The sequence below is a fragment of the Centruroides sculpturatus genome, unplaced genomic scaffold, assembly GCF_000671375.1.
Source record: "Centruroides sculpturatus isolate CEXI.00-Female unplaced genomic scaffold, Cexi_2.0 scaffold1663, whole genome shotgun sequence".
In the NCBI taxonomy this organism is placed as follows: domain Eukaryota; kingdom Metazoa; phylum Arthropoda; class Arachnida; order Scorpiones; family Buthidae; genus Centruroides; species Centruroides sculpturatus.
Window position 1 is genome coordinate 18,268 of NW_019386018.1, and position 20,505 is coordinate 38,772.

General features: G+C 30.4%; 1 protein-coding gene and 1 pseudogene across 1 annotated transcript; both read right to left on the reverse strand.

Annotated features, from left to right (window-relative positions):
- Positions 1–9,612: 9,612 nt before the first annotated feature.
- Positions 9,613–10,425, reverse strand: LOC111613146 (elongation of very long chain fatty acids protein 6-like). Its single transcript, XM_023354461.1, has one exon. It carries the CDS (start codon positions 10,423–10,425, stop codon positions 9,613–9,615), a length of 813 nt encoding a protein of 270 aa, XP_023210229.1.
- An 8,909-nt stretch (positions 10,426–19,334) lies between these two features.
- Positions 19,335–20,505, reverse strand: part of LOC111613150 — a 4,798-nt pseudogene continuing 3,627 nt past the window's right edge.

Consider the following 20,505-nt stretch of genomic DNA (forward strand, 5'->3'; position numbering starts at 1 on the left):
TGTCTGTGTGTGTGTGTGTGTGTGTGTGTTATTTTTAAATAATTTAAACAGTGATTTTGTCATTTTATAAAAAATACAAAGTGTTTTCTCGCATCATTTAATACTAGAAAAAAGAAAAATAACTTTCGAGTAAAGGTATGTGTTTTAGTACTCTTCACATTCTCGATTTTGATAGCATACAACTAAACTGAGAATGTGAAAGTGGATTGTAATGAGAATATATGGCCTTTTCTTTCTCCTATAGATGCACTGCTGATTCCTAGAAGGTCACTTAAGTACTAGCAACATCCACATGTTGAAATCAGGATTAAGATTTACATCCTGCGTAAAGAAAGAAAGAAAAAAAAAACCCATTCTATCAAGTTGTTGACCTCAGTTTGACCTCGTCTCTCTACGTTGCTCCATCCTTATCAATGATGCTGAACATTTATATAAAATAGCCAATCCTTATAACATTTCTAATAGCATAGTTTACGTATTTTATATATAAAAGTGTGTGTATATTTATTCAATGAAAGATAAGAAGGAAGGAATTTTGACAAATATTGAAACAATTTTTAAAATATTTTATGAATTTTATATTATTGCATGCATTGTTTCAGGAATAATTTTCTATCTATTATTTAAAAATTGTATATGATGAGCTAAATCATTAGATTTTACTCATTTTTATTGTTTTAAATTTTTCGTTTTTTCAATAATAATAATAAACATCATTAAGCAATTGTGGGTGCAAAAGGCACTCCATGGCAGGCATTCATATGACCTGGCCAGGATTTTGTTGACAAAACTGTGTCAAACAGCTGGTTAGCTTAAATATTTCTACTTATTTAAACATTATTTGATACAATTTTCTTATAATTTGCTTGTTACACATAAATACAATATTCATTTAATGTAAATTGGTAAAACAAACCTCTTCTAGTAAAGCAATAAGCTGTGATATTACAGAAATAATTGTAAACTTTCATGAAGAGCTCTTAGTATAGTTTTCTTAGTATCAAATTGCTGCAGAACTAAAAATTGGCAAAGCAAGTTTATTTTATAAAAAGTACAAGGAAACTGGAAGCATTGATCCAGGACAATCAAAAATTGTAGCAGCTTCCAATCTCAGTTCTTATGCAAAAGTATCAAAGAATACAGGCTAGCATTACTTACAGAATTTGTGATTGAATAGAATGAAATAAGTTATTAAAGCGACTTCTTGGGTATATTTGTAGAAACTTCACTACAAGTTGTGTTTATCAACAAAAACAAGATATAATGTGCTGATGACAAAAAAGGATTGCAGGAAATCATTGTTAATTATGACTAACAGAAAAGTAAGAAGAGCTTGAGATATTTGTGCAAGTGAATAATTCAAGAAAATACATAAAAGTCAACATTTTCAATAGAAAATGCAAATAAGTTATATTTAGAAAGCATGATATGTTTTTGTCACTCACATTTTAAAAATAATTAATGGAAAATAAAAACCATCCATGCCTACATGCACATATGAAAGCTTGACTGTATTTCATGATTGGGTTAAATGTAAAAAGTTGTTAATTCTGTTATATAAGACAGTTAAACTGATAATGATGTTATTAGCATAAGAAATATTTTTGTCTAATGACATATTTAGTTTAGCTGTTAACATATTTAGTTAGTATAAATAAGAATTTTCAGTGTAAGAAATTTTTAGATTTTCACAAATCCCAATATAAGATTAACTTTCTACAAAAAAATAAGCAAGTATAATTAACAATGCAATTTAAATTAAAGACTTCTTATTTTCTGGCAAAATTTATTTTTTAAGAATGTTTACATTAAAGTAATTCAGATTATTTATTTAACAATGATTAAATGATAAGGCAAGATTAGGACTTGATCATGAGAATAATTTGGGCTTGGTTGTCTGTGTGCACTTACTATTACACAGTTATTATTCCAATATCATATATTTTTAGTAAAATAACATAATTTTTACATATTTTTTGTCATAAACATGTAACAAATTCTGTAAGTAATGCTAGTTAGTTTTCTTCGATAATTTTGCATAAGAACTTGAGATTGGAAGCTGCTACAATTTTTGATTGTCCTGGATCAATGCTCCAATTTCCTTGCACTTTTTATAATGTGTGTAATTTTCTATAATACTTTTTGGAGCTGTTAAAGATTGGATACCTCCAATCATTGTAAACAGTGAAGGTTAACTTTTGGTTTAAAGAGCAGATTAAGAGTTTTTTGCCTAGTCTGTCCAGAGAGCAGAAATTATGTTTGGTTTTTGGTTGGCATTGTGACTGGTTTTGATCACTTTTGTAAACATCTGTGTTGACTGAAACTCTTCCTCATCATCTTATCACTTTTGCAGATCTGCTGGCAAGACTCCTCTGCATCTCATTTGTGAATGTGCAGATCTCTGCTCCGGTAGACTCATTTATCCTCATTCCACTTTGTTGAGCCTGGTGAAGTTCCTTAGATTTTCTTCAGAAGTATGCAGTTGTTTTTTTTAAGAGATCAGACTTTTGAAGTAATCTTAAGTGCACTATCGCCATTTTAGGTCAAAGTGCACTTAGTCAACTGTCTCCTACTTATGCAGGCTACATTACTCCAGAGAAAATAAAATTATATATTATCTAAGGAAATAAACTTCTCTTTCAAGACATTATATTCTTTTTCTAAATGGATAAACAAGTGCAATTCTAATACATTTTATTTAATAATCATTTATCATTAAAAACAGATTCCTGAGTGCATTGAATTAAATAGGGGTCAATGAATGTCTTTATTAAATAAACAAAAACATAAAAATAAAAAACTGTTTATATAATAATATTTATTAAATATTACAAGACTTAAGTTACATTTAATTATTAATAACTTAATACAAAATACCAAAAGTACTCAAAATATGAGATAGATTGTTAAACTTAAATTTAATTAATGTGATAAATTGTTTATTATGAAAATTTTATATTTATTAAGTTGAAAATTTTTGTTTCAGACTATGGAAGTAAAAACTATTCAAAAATATGAAGATGCACAGAAGAAGACTATTCAGTTTTTCACTGACATTATGTAAATTATGAAATTTCTGCTGAAATTAGTATGTTGTTCAATTAGTATTCCTTTATTAAAAGTTCAACATTTAATATTGTTGATTTATTAATGATTTCTCTACTACTACATTTCATTTTGATTATAAGCATTGTATACCAAAATGTAAGTTGAGAAAGACGGTATCTGTAGAAATGAGTCAGTTCATTTCTGGAAAATAATAATTATTTGAAAAATAAATATTTATTCTGATTAATTTTATATGTTTAGAATGCCATTCTGTTTCCTTTACTCATTGTGGTCAACCAAATATCCTTACTAGTAATATGTCAGTTTTTATGTTAACAAGTTAATTGATTAAATAATTAAAAGACTTCATACATTTATTACATTTTTCAGTAACTTTGGCTATTTAAATGGTGGTAATAACAATATATCATGATATCAAACAACAAAACATTATTGTTTATTTTTTTAGATAATAATAAGATTTATAATGTTCATAAATAAATAAACTGGAAATTATTGTCCTTCAGTTAATTTTTAATTGTTATATGGGAAATTAATGTCATTTAGTAGCAGTGTTTCCTGATAACACTGTTATTTAGGTCCTTTTGAGTTTTACCACATAAAAATTTGAAAAGCATTGCAAATCTTATAATTATCAATAAATTAAACTTTTATGCTTTTTCACTATTATTGAAGCATAACTTGTTTATTTGTATTTCTGCTGTGCATACACAATTTCAGTTATGTATTTGAGTTTACCCTGGTGTTGTGTTAGTGCTATGTTTGCTTTGCTGGATTTATTTTATCATTTATAGAATTTTAACCCATCAGGACACAAATAGATCTCAAGCATCAAATGATGGAAGTTCTTACAAATCACTAGAAGCATTTCTCAGAATGTAAAATTAAATGTTAAGATGAATAGAAGCTGAAGAGGTATACATGGATAATTATTAAACTTAGGTAAATAAATGATAAAAACTAGTAAAAATAAAAACAAAATATAATTTTCTGCCATAATGACTTTATTGTTATCAGCAAAGAAAATGACTGGTTCAAAGAACATTATTCTTGAAAAAAAAAGGTCTGCTTTGTATTTGAATTGATGATAAAGTGTAATGATACACACCATTGAATTCATCATTGTGAAAAAGAAGAAACAGTTTTAGATATTTACAGAAATAAATGGCAAATGTTATAAAAATTAGTTGTCTGCCAACTGTTAGGAGTAAGTTCGAAAAGTTTAAATTACATTTTATTATGATATTTGCACTAGATACACATTCCTTTTTTGGAAGATGCTATTGTTTCAATTTTTAAAATGATAAATTTCTGAAATATTCCTTTTTTTAAGTGAACTTTTTAACATTTAGGTACTTTAAAACATTGAGTTTATCTCTGTAAAATAAAACTAACCACACCATTTTAGTTATACAGTAGAATCTCGAAAACTCGGCCTAATGTGGACCGAAGGGTGGCCGAGTTTGTGAAAATGCCGGGTTATCGGGAATGGAGTTAAAAAAAATAAGTACAAGTGTTTCCTCAGAAAATACTGTACTGTACTTGTATATATTGTTTACTTGAGAATATAACAGAGAATAAACTGCCCAAATATCCTTAAACAAAGGAAAAGTACGTCCTTTATGAAGGCATAGAGCCTTTACTACATGAAAATGAAAATTAATGAATACACTGTGTACAGTAATTTACCTGATAAGACAGACCTCAGAAAAATACTTTGAGAGCTTTTATACTTTTATAAAGCTGTCTATAATGAAAATTAATTAACTAAGGATTTTTTTGTCCTGCCAGGGTGTGGCCGAGTTATCCGGAGTGCCGGGGTATCGAGAGCCGAGTTTTCGAGGTTCTATTGTATATGATAGAACAGATTGATATTGATACTAAGTTTTATAAAAAAAAAAAAAAAAGTTGTAAATGCTAATAATGAGTGAAATCTTCACGAAGTCCGATCTTACATGGAATAGACACATGATCTCCTCTGTCTCCCCATTCCATTGACCTTTAGCTATCATTCTTCTAATGCTCAAACCTCCCTGCAAAATTTCAGAGTTTTCGACAAAAAGCATGGGAATTTAGTTTCAAAGAGGTGGATAAAATTGTGTCCCCACATACACACAAATATATTCATATATAAAGAAAGAAAGACATTTTTTGCACTTCTCATTTCACAGTGCCCAGTTCAAAAATTTAAGAATCTTGGAAGGGATCACTTTTTGACCGATTGCCATACTTTTCCTCTATTTTATATAACAGCCAGAAAAGTAAAAACTGGAGTAAAACAGGCTAAACTGTTATTGGACCGCAGTAAAAGTAGGTATCAAGAAAGTTTTCTTTCTTTACGTGTTTTGAAATTTTCAATGTCAGAAGTCAATCTGAGAAAATCAAATTCACACTTCATTTATCAATATGTATTTATAGATATTGCTATGGTCTACGGCAGGGGTGTCCAACCTTTTTGTTTCTCTGGGCCGCATTAGAAGAAGTCAAGTTTTGGGCCACAAGTATATACAATACAGTATATACTTGTGGCCCAATATACAAGTACATATAATTAAGGATTAACATGTCTAGATTATAATAATAAGTATTAAAACTTTATCATGAAACAGGATATTTTAAAAAATTACTTCTACAGACACTTTCAATTTTTACTTAGAAATAGATAAATTCATTTATTTGATAAAACACAAATATTTGGTTTATTTGAGTCTCTGATTAATAAAAAGCAAAGAAACACCATTTTAAAGTGCATTTTTATTCAACTAATATATTTATAAATGATATGTAGCAGCCAAAGCGCCAAATGATATTTTTTTACGTTAATTAAACTAAAAAAAAATGTAGCCACATTTGGCTCAATGTAGCCAAATCTTGCAACGCTGGAAGGAATACTAAATAAAGCTGGAGTTTTGACTCAAGGGATTATAGAGCCAAATTCGGAAAAAGAAGAGAAAGGACAAAAGATAAAGGAGTGAGAAAAGTTGGAAAATTAAGACTCAATATTTGCCTAACAGAAGAACTATTTAACCTTTCTGACAACTTTTTATCTTTTGTTCTTTCTCTCCTTTCACCAAATTTGGGTCTATAATCCTTTGAGTCACAACTCCAGCTTTATTTAGTAATCCTTCCTCATTCACACATCTCCAAGTACATGAAAATATTTCATTTCCACTCAAAACTAAAATATGAATAAAGGTTTATGGCAGGGGTGGCCAACCTGCGGCACGCGAGCCACATGCGGCTCTTTGAAGGATTATTTGTGGCTCTCGATAAATGTACCCGAGTTCCCTTTTCATTTTTGTGTTATTATATTTTAAAAAATTATTATCGTTCCGTATGTGTTTCAAAATGTCTTTTAAATTACTAACAACAAATATGAAAGACTAAGTGCAACGTTGTAACAAATTTCATTTCCGTCCAAGTTAAGAATGATATGACTCATCGAAAACTGCGCGAACGAACATAAACAGTGGCGTAATCGTCCGTTATCGACCGACTCCAGACCGATTTTGAATTTGTAAACTGTCATTGTGCTCTGGAAGAAACAATTTGTATCACTCTTGCTACGGATATAATTTGTAATCTGGAATTTTTTGCATACCTTTTTAATACGTATTTAATTGCGGCTCGCGAAAAATTTCAAATTTTGAAAAATGGCTCGGACTATCAAGGAGCTTGGCCACCCTGGGTTTATGGCTTTGTGAAACTTCTTTTCTGAGTTTATGCCGTTGAAATAAATAAATAATAAAAAAATTAAAAACATTTGTCGGTTTTGTTTACACCTTTATTGGGCCGCATTGGAACTTGCTTTGGGCCGCATGAGGCCCGCGGGCCGCGGGTTGGACACCCCTGGTCTACGGTTTAATTAAGATTAAATTGTCGATTTGTTTTTCAGTATTAAGGAATACACCTTCCTCGGTTATCTTATGTGAAAATTTATTTTTTTAATATTATCTTCCGAAATGTTCTACTCATGAGTGATCATCTCATAGAATCAAGCGTTCAGAAGTCAATAACAGTTATCGTGAATCTGGTGACACTAAATAGGATACAGTTTCCCATAAAAGACCTCCCGGGAAGCATTTCCCCTAGGCAGATTACCTATGTGTCACGTTGCCTTAATGGAATAAACTAAATATACATAATCTTGTTGAATAAAAGAATGGAAACGGATCTCAAACTGGGAGTCATGGGAATTTCAAGATTGCCAAATTCTTGGAGCATCCTGGCGAATCCGGGAGAGTTGAAAACTTAATCCTGATTCTTCTGGTTTGTGACACGCATTTGTCATGTAATCATGCAGACAGTTGTCAGAAAACAACAATAATAATAACTAATAAAAATAAAATTTTACGATTTTTGGAATTTATCATTAAATTGCATCCTTCCTATTTTTATTTACGGCATACTTAAGCGGTCCTGTTAGGAAGGATGGGAACAGAGAGGTCTTCCTCCCTGTTCCCATCCTTCCTACACTGGGTGCCTCATATTGGCTGTACTAAAATCTGATCACTTTAATTAATTGCGTCTTCCTGATACCTTAGTATGATTTACCATTAGTTCGTACTACCACACTTCGTGGTTAAGACCAATTCCATCATTTTCTGGGACGATTTTTACTTAAATATCTACTCAGTAGTTGCAACAGAATAAAAAATTGAAGAGAATCTGCTAAATGCCTGACTGACTATGTCTTTTTAACTTGTTTATATGTATATATCAAATAAGGGTATCGTTGACCATGCAGTGTATCGATGTGTTTCGTACAGAATCAAGCTGGATATCATTACTGTGGTTCGTTACAATTAATTTCGAGGTTAAAGTACTACTAAAAACTCATTATTCCACTTGAAACAACAGAAATGCGTGCATTATGCGTAACAATCATTAACACTTCAAGTGTCGAATCTTAGAACAGAATTTAATTATAATTATCAAAGCATTTGAAATTACTTTAATTTAGCCTATATAACACCTTTTTTTCTTAATAACTAAAATATTTCCGGTCGAATGGAAATATCGAACTATGTTTTCCGGGTGGAATTTTGTCTCATTCTTTATTCTTGCCCGAGTAATTTTATAACATTTTTCAAACAAAGTGTGATACAGAAATAACTTTTTAAACTGCAACATCACATTCACTGATTCATTTAATCGCCGATGTGAAAGGTTCGAATAAAAGCAGACTTCCTTTAAAAAATGAAGTAAATACATCAGAACCNTCCTTCCTACACTGGGTGCCTCATATTGGCTGTACTAAAATCTGATCACTTTAATTAATTGCGTCTTCCTGATACCTTAGTATGATTTACCATTAGTTCGTACTACCACACTTCGTGGTTAAGACCAATTCCATCATTTTCTGGGACGATTTTTACTTAAATATCTACTCAGTAGTTGCAACAGAATAAAAAATTGAAGAGAATCTGCTAAATGCCTGACTGACTATGTCTTTTTAACTTGTTTATATGTATATATCAAATAAGGGTATCGTTGACCATGCAGTGTATCGATGTGTTTCGTACAGAATCAAGCTGGATATCATTACTGTGGTTCGTTACAATTAATTTCGAGGTTAAAGTACTACTAAAAACTCATTATTCCACTTGAAACAACAGAAATGCGTGCATTATGCGTAACAATCATTAACACTTCAAGTGTCGAATCTTAGAACAGAATTTAATTATAATTATCAAAGCATTTGAAATTACTTTAATTTAGCCTATATAACACCTTTTTTTCTTAATAACTAAAATATTTCCGGTCGAATGGAAATATCGAACTATGTTTTCCGGGTGGAATTTTGTCTCATTCTTTATTCTTGCCCGAGTAATTTTATAACATTTTTCAAACAAAGTGTGATACAGAAATAACTTTTTAAACTGCAACATCACATTCACTGATTCATTTAATCGCCGATGTGAAAGGTTCGAATAAAAGCAGACTTCCTTTAAAAAATGAAGTAAATAGTTCAATAGAAACGTTCGTTAATGGAACAAGGCAAGTAACACTTGGACGATATGCCTCCCGGAAAAACTTTCTATGGGAAACTGGCCCTTATTTAGGTTTTACAAACGGAAAGAAAGCCCGGAAAACTCAACATTGCCACTCATTGAAGGGACATAAACAGGCGATATTGCTAGGGTCTGTATATATAAACACATACACACTTATACACACATAGCTGGCATACATACAGACACATATATACAATGTATATATTTCTTTCAAACCTCATTTATGTGGTTAATGATTTAGTTACTAGAATAATAATTTTAAAAATTAAAACTTTCTCAAATAACAGATAAATTTATTATCACTCGAAAAAAAATACAATTAAATCCATTTTAATATTACGAACATTTTTACAATGAATTCTTTTATTGCTTATTAATTCAATTAATAAAAGAAATATATAATTTATATAATATAATTAGAAATATTTTCTTAATACCATATTATGGATTTATTGGTGAGTGATTTTTATTTAATTATCATTTAAAAATAAAATTTGAATAATTTATTTTTAGCATAAAACACAAACTACATTATCTTCTTTTTAATCGTAGAAAATCTTATATAAGAATTATAAAATAAATAAATAAATAAAAATAAATAGGATAAATAAACAAGAAAAATATATTCTAATTCATCTTTCGAAGAGTCACATTCTTGTTTATTAATGAGTCTCCAATACATCCAAATGGTAAATGAAGCCATTAACATCATTTGCAACGTTTGAATAGCAGTAATGAACATAGCCACAAAGGTGGGAATCCGAATATTCATGGCTTTCACAGTGAAATATAAATACATAAAAGAATGTACAAGGCCATTAATAACACCAGCCACTATTCCAATGCTAACTTCTCGATACGAAATAAACCAAACTAGAACTAGAGTGACAACATGGTGATACCAATGGAGAAACATCAACCTTCTTTTTCTTAAAACAATTAATAAAGTATCTCCTAATTCTAAAATTTTTGAAAATAAAAATAATAAAGCCCAGAATGTAAATCTCGGTATACTCTGAATAAATAATTTATCGCATAAAATAAAAATGAAATCGAAATTTCGATATTCATACATTAGTATGGGCGCTACTCTTATTGTAAAACAAATGCTAAACAATGCTAGAATTCCGTTCCAGATAATGTTTACCCGTCTGAGATCGAATGCGGAACGGGATTTCATGAATTGTCGTAGAAAATAGATGACGAGCAAATAAATAGCAGATATATGAAATGTATAACTCCAATATCTTTTTACGAAATGTTTCGCGTTTTCCGTTGTAAATAATGCTTCAAATTGAAACGAAGACGGAAGCGTTTCATTCAGGTGGTACTGTTTCATCTTCTACAAATTTCCTAAGAAAAAATAAAAACTATGTATACATTCGAACGTCCAATAGTGTTACCTCCCAACAACGGAGGTATGGGTTACTTTTTTTGTACTTAACCCCGCTAAAATGTAGTTTTTAGACAAACTAATTAGTTAAAAAAATACTTTGATTAATTAAAAATTAAATATACTTATTCGATGCCGTCTAGAGAGAAATTAGCAGTTCATACGCGATCAAATCTGGTATGGTGATATTTCAGAATATAAAATGAAAATAAGTGCAAAAACTCACCACTGTGGCACTTTTGGCACTGCAAGCAACAAACGTTTTATTTGTATAAGACAGAAACCTTAGCGATGCGGCGTATGTACTGTTAAATGTGATCCCCCATTCTGAAGTTGGTAAGTAGTGTGTTCCACGGACCGACCGTAATGGATCCTCTGTGATGCTTAACACATGTAACGTGACACAATCTTTCAAGGCTGTTAAATTTACAACACCTCGTTCAATAACAACATATTTAAGTGTTCACGAACCGAATTTGGTTCATTTAATCTGCTAAATCTCTCTCTAGACAGCTTCGACAGGGGTACTTAATTAATCAGCCGCTATATTGTATCAATAAATAAACCATAAAATTACACTAGGAGTATCTGATAATTTATTTTATTAAATATCATTTATTATTTATATTTTTTATAATATTTATTTTTTCTGCAGTTCAATTAAATATATCCTATTTTTAATTTTTAAATAATACAGTCAAACTTCTGAACAACGGACACTGACAGGAACATTAAAAAATGGCCGTTGTTGGGAGGTCAATAATTCTAAGAAATTACAAAATTGTCAACTTACCTTTCGCCAATGTTTGAAGACTTTTGATGCAGAATGTCAGGGTTTTATATATATATTTTTAATAAAAAACATATATAAATACTTGCAATTTGGATACAGTTTTATATGTCTTGATTATTTCTTTTGAGTAAATCCAAACAACTTCTTCGATTTAAATTTGTTTTTATTTGATTTGATCAATGTCAATCAATCACTATTGGTCATACAGACGTTGATAATCATCTTCTGGGACCAATCATTTAGATTTTTAAGATGTTAAAAATAGATTGAGATAAAGTATTTTACGCTCTAATGAAATTTACAGCTTAAAAAAAAAAGGAAAAACGAGAAAAAATAAAAGAAAGAAAGAAAGGTATGCCAAATTTCTACATGAGTAAGTTTCTAACACTTATATTTACGTGTAAATTTCACATACAGTTGATTCTGTCTTGGTAGGATTTCATCCGGAAAGAATTCTCCCGATAGATCCTGGTAGGATTTTATCCAATATAATTCTGTCTGGTAGGATTCTACGATGGCTCCATTTATAAAAAGCTGGCAATGTTGTTACTGGAGTTTCCTGGTATTCTTTATTTGTTTTGTCCCTAATAATTGCTACCATTACTTTTAAGTCTTCAGATTGGTTCGGTAGATATTAAGAGGGTGCGGCTATATCTTCCTAACCAATGGTCCGTTTTTCCTGAAAATTTCTAGAAGCATTTTTCTCTAATACACAAACTTTCCTGCAAAATTTCAGAAATTTTAAACAAAATGTATAGGAGTTATTAAGCTTTCAAACTAGGTGAAAAAAATCATGCTCCCAAACACATAGACATAGAAACTCCCAGCTTTTTTGTATTTCTCGACGTTTTAAGGTTCCTGAGTCCAAAACTGTAAAGAGAAAGAGTCATATTTTGACCGATCGCCATACTTTTCCTCTGTTATATAACAGCCGGGAAAATAAATTGTTCATTATATTGGATGTTCACTGTATCAACATTCCACTATAGTTTTTATCTGATATTCACGTAAGAGTTTTCATTATCTTTACAAACAAAAGAATTTATATTTAGTAGTAAATACTTTAATTTTTAAGAATAATAAGGTTTTACTCGAATTTTGCTCTAAAATTCTTAACACAATGGGCTTATTGAGTCGATATCATTATGGTGTATCTTTATGCCATATCTGTTATTTTCGGATGCTTTCATAGTTTTAAAACAAAGCTTACAGAGAGACAATAATCTTTCTTTCGAAAAACCTACCACACCGCGCTTATAACTTTAATATTGACGCCTTCTTAAATATGCTGCCTCCGATGTGGGCCGGGCCAAATTCTTAATGGGAATGGGGGAGAAAAAGACCCTTTTGGTGTTCACAGGAAGGAAAAAGTCAAGAAATACTTTTAAGGTTTCTCCGAATTAAAGAATTTTATTCCTTACAACGATAGCGTTGCAGAAAAATTCTATCAATTTTAACACTTAATTTATTAAAATGATTTTTAAAATAATTTTTTATTGAATTTTCTCTTAATAATTTCTTAAATCTACATACATACATTTTACGTTTTTAAAATATCGCAAAGATCGGCGTTTACAGTATATCAACACACCGCTTATCTACTAGTATCAGTGATAAGAAGCGTAAACACCAGTCCATATTTGCATTTATATAATGTAGGTCTATATAGTTGGTGAATCATGAACCCGTGACCAATGAAACAGTCGATCGCGGATTCATGCTTCACCAACGAGCTGGCCGCGTGAAGTTTTTCGAGTTTTCTTTGCGTGCTTAATACCTAAATAGTTTCCAATGTTCCATAGAAAATCCTCCCAGAAAGCATCCCACCTTGATAAATTGCATTGCCTTATCTCCTCAATCCTACAAATCAAGATTATAAATTAATATATACAGTATATAAGATGGCGGTTTTTATTTTCAAGCTCCGATGGTCCATAAAACAAAGACAAGTGTAAATAACAAAATGAATTTATTACCAAAAGTCAGGTACAAACATGGTTACTTTTCGACATAATCACTGTGAAGATTGAGGCATTCGTCATATCTGTGGACGAGCTTTTCCATTCCCTTGTCATAGAATGTTGCCGCCAATGACTTGAGATGCTAGCTCTGCTAGCCTCTGCCCTGCTAGCCACGTTTTCAGTTCAGAAAAGAGGTGGAAGTCTTCACATATTAAAAAGTTTTAAGCTGGGTGGAAGTCTGAAAGGTGAAAGTCTTCACCACTTTTAAACACCCAGCATATAGTCTCGATTTAGCGCCGAGCGACTTCCACTTCCTTCCTGAACAGGAAAAGCGGCTAGGAGGACAGAGATTCGAGACAAATGACGATCTTCAAAACAACGTTAGAACCCATCTCAAGTCATTGGCGGCAACGTTCTATTACAAGGGGATGGAAAAGCTCGTCCACAGATATGACGAATGCCTCAATCTTCACAGTGATTATGTCGAAAAGTAACCACGTTTATACCTGACTTTTGGTAATAAATTCATTTTGTTATTTACACATGTCTTTGTTTTATGGACTATCAAAGCTTTAAAAAACAGCCTATGTATATATTTATAAGCCTATATTAATAAGTTTTTTCGAATACACGGAAAAAACTATAAAAGTAAAATATTAAATTTTTATTTGTATTTTGATATATTTTTAAGGAAAATGTTAGCAATAATTTAACGATTTTTGCATCGCTATATTGATAAAAAAATAATTTTATTTTGGTTTCTTCACTTCAATTTTGCTATTCCGGCTGTTATATTGATATATAACAGAAGGAAAGTATGGTAAAGAAAAATGACCCTTTTCCAGATTTTTACATTTTTGGACTCAGCAGACATTGAAAGTCGAGAAATGCAAAGAAATTTGTTTTTTTTTCCTGTATGTATGATGTTAGTGAGGGAGTGTGTGTGTATGGGGACGCGATTTTGTTCACCCTCTTTGAAGCTTAATAACTTCTGTGCTTTTTGTCGAAAATGTCTGAAATTTTGCAGGGAAGTTTGTATATTAGAGAGATTGATGCTATTAAATTTTGGTTTTTTAAGGTAGACAAGGTGAGAAGATAAAGGGTGGTCGTATGTCATATCTCGAGTAGACTCGGAATTAATGACGATTTTACTTATTATTAGCATTTACAATTTTTTATAAAATCTATCCCTACCCTCAAAATTAAGCTTTTAGCCATTTTATAATAATAAAAAATATAAAAAGTTTTCAATAAAATATAATAGATGGTGCCACCAAATGTTATATGTAGAAATGTTCCGGATCTTTTAGATGCTGTAAGGCGTAACATTTTTGTATGGTAACTATTACTAAACAAAGACCTTGTAACACTTGCCGATTTAACTTTAATTAAAAATTAACATTAAAATTATTTTAAAATGATATTTTCATTTTAAATGAGTGATCCTTATCGAAAAAATAGGTATAAAAAATGTTTCGCAACGTTAGATTCGATTTAAACGCCTTGATCCATTAAAATTATTCTAGTATATCAAATGTAATTGTATCATGTAAATAAATCATTTTTTACATAAAATATATTATTAACATTGTTTCTATCATCATCTATACTTTTTCACTCTACAATAAAAAAATATTACAGAACGTAAAAGAAAATAATTATCAATTTATTGTTTTAGATGCAATAAATATGCGTCTTTTCATGCAGTAAATGGTAAAAAAAAATTAATTAAGAGTTAAAATTAACGGATTGAGTAATTAATTTCATTAGATATTTTTAGAAAAATAATTGCTTTAATATAAATGTTCGGGAACACATATTGGGCCGAATTTGATGGCAGATAACAGATGAAAGAATAAGTTCTAATAATGGAATTGTGTATAAATAATATAGGACAAGTAGATGTGTCCTGCAAATAAAACATGCGAATATGAAAGTTAATATGGCAAATTATAATAAAAATCTATATAATGTAAAGCGAAGGTAGGCGAATAGACGAGAGTTTCTTTTCTCATCTTTTAAAATAGCACCAGTTTTCTTAGTAGACAATGAATAGTAAAGAAGAACAAATACGTTGTTAAAATTCGTTCCGAAATCTGCACACCTTTATGCATTTTAGAAAGGAGATACTTTGACAGCTAACTGCGGTCATTGTAATATTTTTAATAAGCCATATAATATCGAAATTGTTGATGACAGTTGAAGTTAAGATCATAGCTATGTTATATAATAAATTTTATATTGTTCCACCATGTTTATACCGAAAAGTCAAGGTGTATCCTCTTCGCCCTCCCTATTTAGGAGAGATGACTTTCTTGATACTTGATTCCTTATTTATGTTAAAATATTAAAACATTTTTATCGTAAAATACACAATAAATTATAATGAACGATTTCTACAAATTAATTATTAATAAATATGTTTAGACATATAAATTCTCACTGTAATCCGTCCGGGTGTCTGTCCTTCCTTAATCTCCAGAATAGAATTGGATAGTTGAAATCCTAGACCATGGAAACGTTAGGGGCAGGAGGCCCCGATTAACTATATATAAATATAGTTAATTAATTACAGATTATAATAACAAGTAGAGAATAAAGGAATATTTTCATATTTAATAAACGCATAAAAGAAAAATAACGTGGCCATCATATAAATGACCGTTAGATGAGTTAGATAGATTACTAGCATGACTCTGTTGTTATCAGGAGAAGTATGATGTACGGGGGCAAGACACCACTGAAGTACAGACCAGATAAGGAAAGCTTAGGGGTCATATATTCCGATTAATTATATACGAACTTCCGTGTCACGTGATTTCTTAAATTAAAATATAATTAAAAATTGCAGTTCGGCATTTGGGATGATGTCACTAATAAACTAATGAGTTTAGAATACTCTGGAATACACTATCAGTGGCGGATTCAAAGAGAGGGCTACGGAGACTTAACCCTGCTATAGGCAAAAAAATAAATAAAAAATAAAGAGAAATTCAAATTTATCTGTTTGAACTTCAAAGTATTAATTAATTATTTAATTAATAAACACTTTGAAATTATTTAAATATTTTTAATTTTTAAATTAGATGCTTTTGGATCCGCTTCTACCATGAAAGAGATATTCTTCCAAAGTATTGTATTCTAAAATTAAGTTAATTTATTTTTAATGCTTAAATTTAACACGAGATGGCGGCTTAATCGCATATTTCTTAAAGTCATGATATAAAAGTAACTATATAGTCGACCCACTTATAACACTGTTGATTATTCCGTTTTTTATGAATTCCATGTTGTACGAGTCACTTAGATTTTACAAATACGAGAGCCGTTCACAGCCCGGCACACGTATTTGTAAAATCTAAGTGACTCGTACAACATGGAATTCATATAAAACGGAAAAATCAACATTGTTATAGGGGAGTCGACTATACTTTATCTAACTCTAAAGGATGTCATTTTCTTCTGATCAAAGCTCGTAAAATGAAATCTTTTTTGGCTGCAATTTTAAAAAATTGTAAACCTATAAATTCCTATTTTCTTATGTTTTTCCTTAATCTCGAGAACGGAGTTAGATGAAAATCAGGACCAGATATGGAAAAATTAGGGAAAGAAGACCCGATTAACTATATACGAAATTCCTGTTTGCACCGGAAGTTACGTTATTTTAATTAAAAAATTTTCATCTGAAAAGAGTTAGGACGACCAACATGACTTCATTGCTATCAGGAAAAGTATGATGTACAGGGGAAAGCCACTACTAATTTAGGGCGAAGAGTATACAGTATTTTAAATTAAACAAATTAAAAATTGCAACCCGGCATTGTTACCATGTCACAATAAATAATTTTTAAAATATTCTTCTTTTGCATAAATTTAGACACTTCACATGATGATACCACGCACGATATGCCAGTCCCTGATATTAAAATCAAGCATTTTTGTAAACACAGATTTATAGTACATCAGTTTATTTGTATTTCCTTCCAAAGCATCTGATGGCATTGCAGTAAGAAACTCTTAGACTAAAGATATGTTATACACCGAAATATCTTTCAGTGGTATCTTTATCCGTAATCTACATTATAAATGTTAAATTGTTACCATTATCCTTTCATATTAAAAGTTCTAGTAAAGTGCTTCCAACAGAGAACATTTAGTACCAGTGGAGCAGACAGAAATTTAGCTAGAGAGTACAACTAAAAAAATTAAATAACAAGAGAAATATCTTAAAATTTCACTTTTATAATTTAATTTTGATATTATAAAATTTTAAGAAATTTTTATAAACAAAAATGTTTTAAATTATTTTTTTTTTCTCTAAATAAATTCGGCCTCATATACAGCATTTCAATGATTATCCTATATACTATGTATAAGATTTAAAAAATAATATTTTTTTATTATAAATACTGATATTTTACAAGATATTTTGATAAAAATTTATTAAATTCCTTTAATTTTCTTGGAGAACATTTAAATATTTTCTATCCCAAATTTAAAATGTGATCTAAAAATCGTTATTATTGTAAAATATAGACATAAAATTATACAATAAATAATTTAATTTCATTATAACAAAAATATTTATTTTTTACAATATAATATTTCTGTGCTACAATAATTATTCACAATAACAATAATGTGATATAATATCAAAATAAATATTTCAAATTGTTACTTTCATGCATAACCTATGATTAATTACTTAATTATACTCGTAATTACTTAATTTGCAGACATAATTATATTTAGAAAAGTGTATCTTAATTAACTAATAAATATATAAAGTATTGACGACTGGATTTTCAAGGCTCTTGGAAAACCGGGTTCGAATCCGGGTGAGCCGAATCTCAATGGATGCAGATCCAGGACATACAATGACCACACTGAATGCACCACTGGATGCGCCACCCGGGTGCATCCATTGTGAGCCTGATCGAACAGGCGATGGGTACAGAAAAAGGCTCTCTTAATATTCATATGGTAGAAAGACACAAAAATAAAAACATATGTGTGTAAAGTATTACAAAGGAGTATAATTATTGGATTTTAATGCAAATGTTTGATGCACAAAACATGATTAAAACGTTAAAATCGCAGACTAAACAGAAAGGTGTTTATTTTTTTTTTTTACTCTTTCCTCCCTGTGGACATTAAGAGGACGTTATAATCAATTCCATTGTGGGCCTGGCCGAACTTAAATGGGGAGGTCTACTGATGAAGGGCGGAGCTCGACAAATCCGGGACGGACCACCACCGAAAAATTTTTGGGATTTTCGACCCGTCCGGTTTCGATTCCGCGAACTCCAGGCAGTAGTATGTCACTCGAACCTTAGTAAGATATATATAACTATTCTATATAATATATATTCTATTTTATTTAATAATATATAACTATTAGTAAGAAATAACTATTCTAAAAACGAAAAAAGCTAAAAGCAAATAGTGAAAGCTAAAATGAACGATCTTTTGTGTTTTTCTTCTTCGCCGACGTAATCACTAGAAATGCAGCTATAATCATTGCTTCCGATATTTCACTGAAACACACACAAACGAATGAAGCAACGGAAGGACATAAGCATGCGTGTAACTAGAAATATATTTGCAAAACGACCCGAGCGCATAATTTATATTTAGAACATACACGTACTGTACTGTATTGTACATGTGGAGCACGTACAAATGTATGCGTGTTCCTGTCATGCGAGCTCGCCTGTACGCACTTAAGAAAAATAAATATGAAAATTTGGCGTAAAATTGCGATTTACGTGTATCAAAGTATTGGGCCTACGTATTGTACTATATCTAAACATTCGTATATTTTCAGCTACATAAAGTTAATAACTATATAAACTTTCTATATATTTTAATAAAAAATTGTGAATAAAATTGTAAAAGTTTTCGAATCAATATAAAAATTTATTGGCTTTGTTAATTCATTTAAATTCAATGGTAAATTCTACATGGTGTAATTAAAAAATTAAGTTGATTCATCTATGTTCAATTCAGTTGTGAAGATCTTCCCTTCCTACATGAATTACAAAATTCACATTATACGATACATTAATTTTTTTCTGCTAATTTATTTTAGCAACGTGAATTTACGCTTTCTTTATCTTAGGCGTACAAGGCTTTATGTAAGAATCATAAAATAAGTAACTAAATAAAATTAGATATGATAAATAAATAAGCAAAATATATTCCAAGGCATCTTTGGGAGAATCACACTGATGCTTATTAACAGTACGCCAATAAATCCAAATGGTAAAAACAGCCATTAACATCATTTGTAATGTTTGAATAGCAGTTACGAACATGGCAATAATCATGGGGATCCGAATATCCATTGCTTTTAAAGTAAAATAAAGATACATAAACGAGTGCACGACTGCATTAATAACACCCGCTATTATGCCAATACTAACTTCCCTATATGAAAGGAACGAAACGAGGATCAGGGTGGCCACGTGATGATACCAATGCAGAAATAGCAATCTTCGTTTCCTCAAGATAATCAAAAGAGTATCTCCCAGTTCTAAAACTTTTGAAAATAAGAACAAACAGCCCCAGAAGGCAAATCTAGGAACATTTTGAACAAAATATTTGTCGCATAAAACAAAAACAATGCCGAAATTTCTCAATTCGTATACGATTACTGGTACAACTCTCATTGTACTAACAATGCTGAATGCTGCGAGGATCCCGTTCCATACAATATTCATACGTTTCAGATCAAAGGCAGGACGTGACTTCATGTAATGCTGAAGGAAGAATATAACCATCAAATATATAATGGATATATAAAATGTATAATGCCAATATTTTCTTAAGAATTCTCTGGTAACATTTAAATCGATAAAAGTTTCAAATCTATAAGAAGTTGGTATCTTTTCGGTGATATTATAACGTCTCATCTTCGTCAAATTTCCTTGAAAAAAACAAATAAAAAAGATTATAATTTCGAATAAAATATTTTAGTATATATCTATATATATTTAACTACATCTATAATATAATCGAGACGGGTTGATGATAATAATAATAAGTGCAGAGCCCAAACGGTTAGGAGTTGGAAGCTGAAATTTGGTACACAGTTAGGGTACGTCACGAAAACGCACACTAAGAAGGGATTTTTCGAAATTCCTCCCGGGGGGAGAAAGACAGGATTAAGGCTTAACACTTCCATCAACAATGGAAGTGTTAAGTAACAATGGCGGTGTTAGGTAACAATGGAAGTGCTAAGTAACAATGGAAGTGTTAAGTAACAATGGA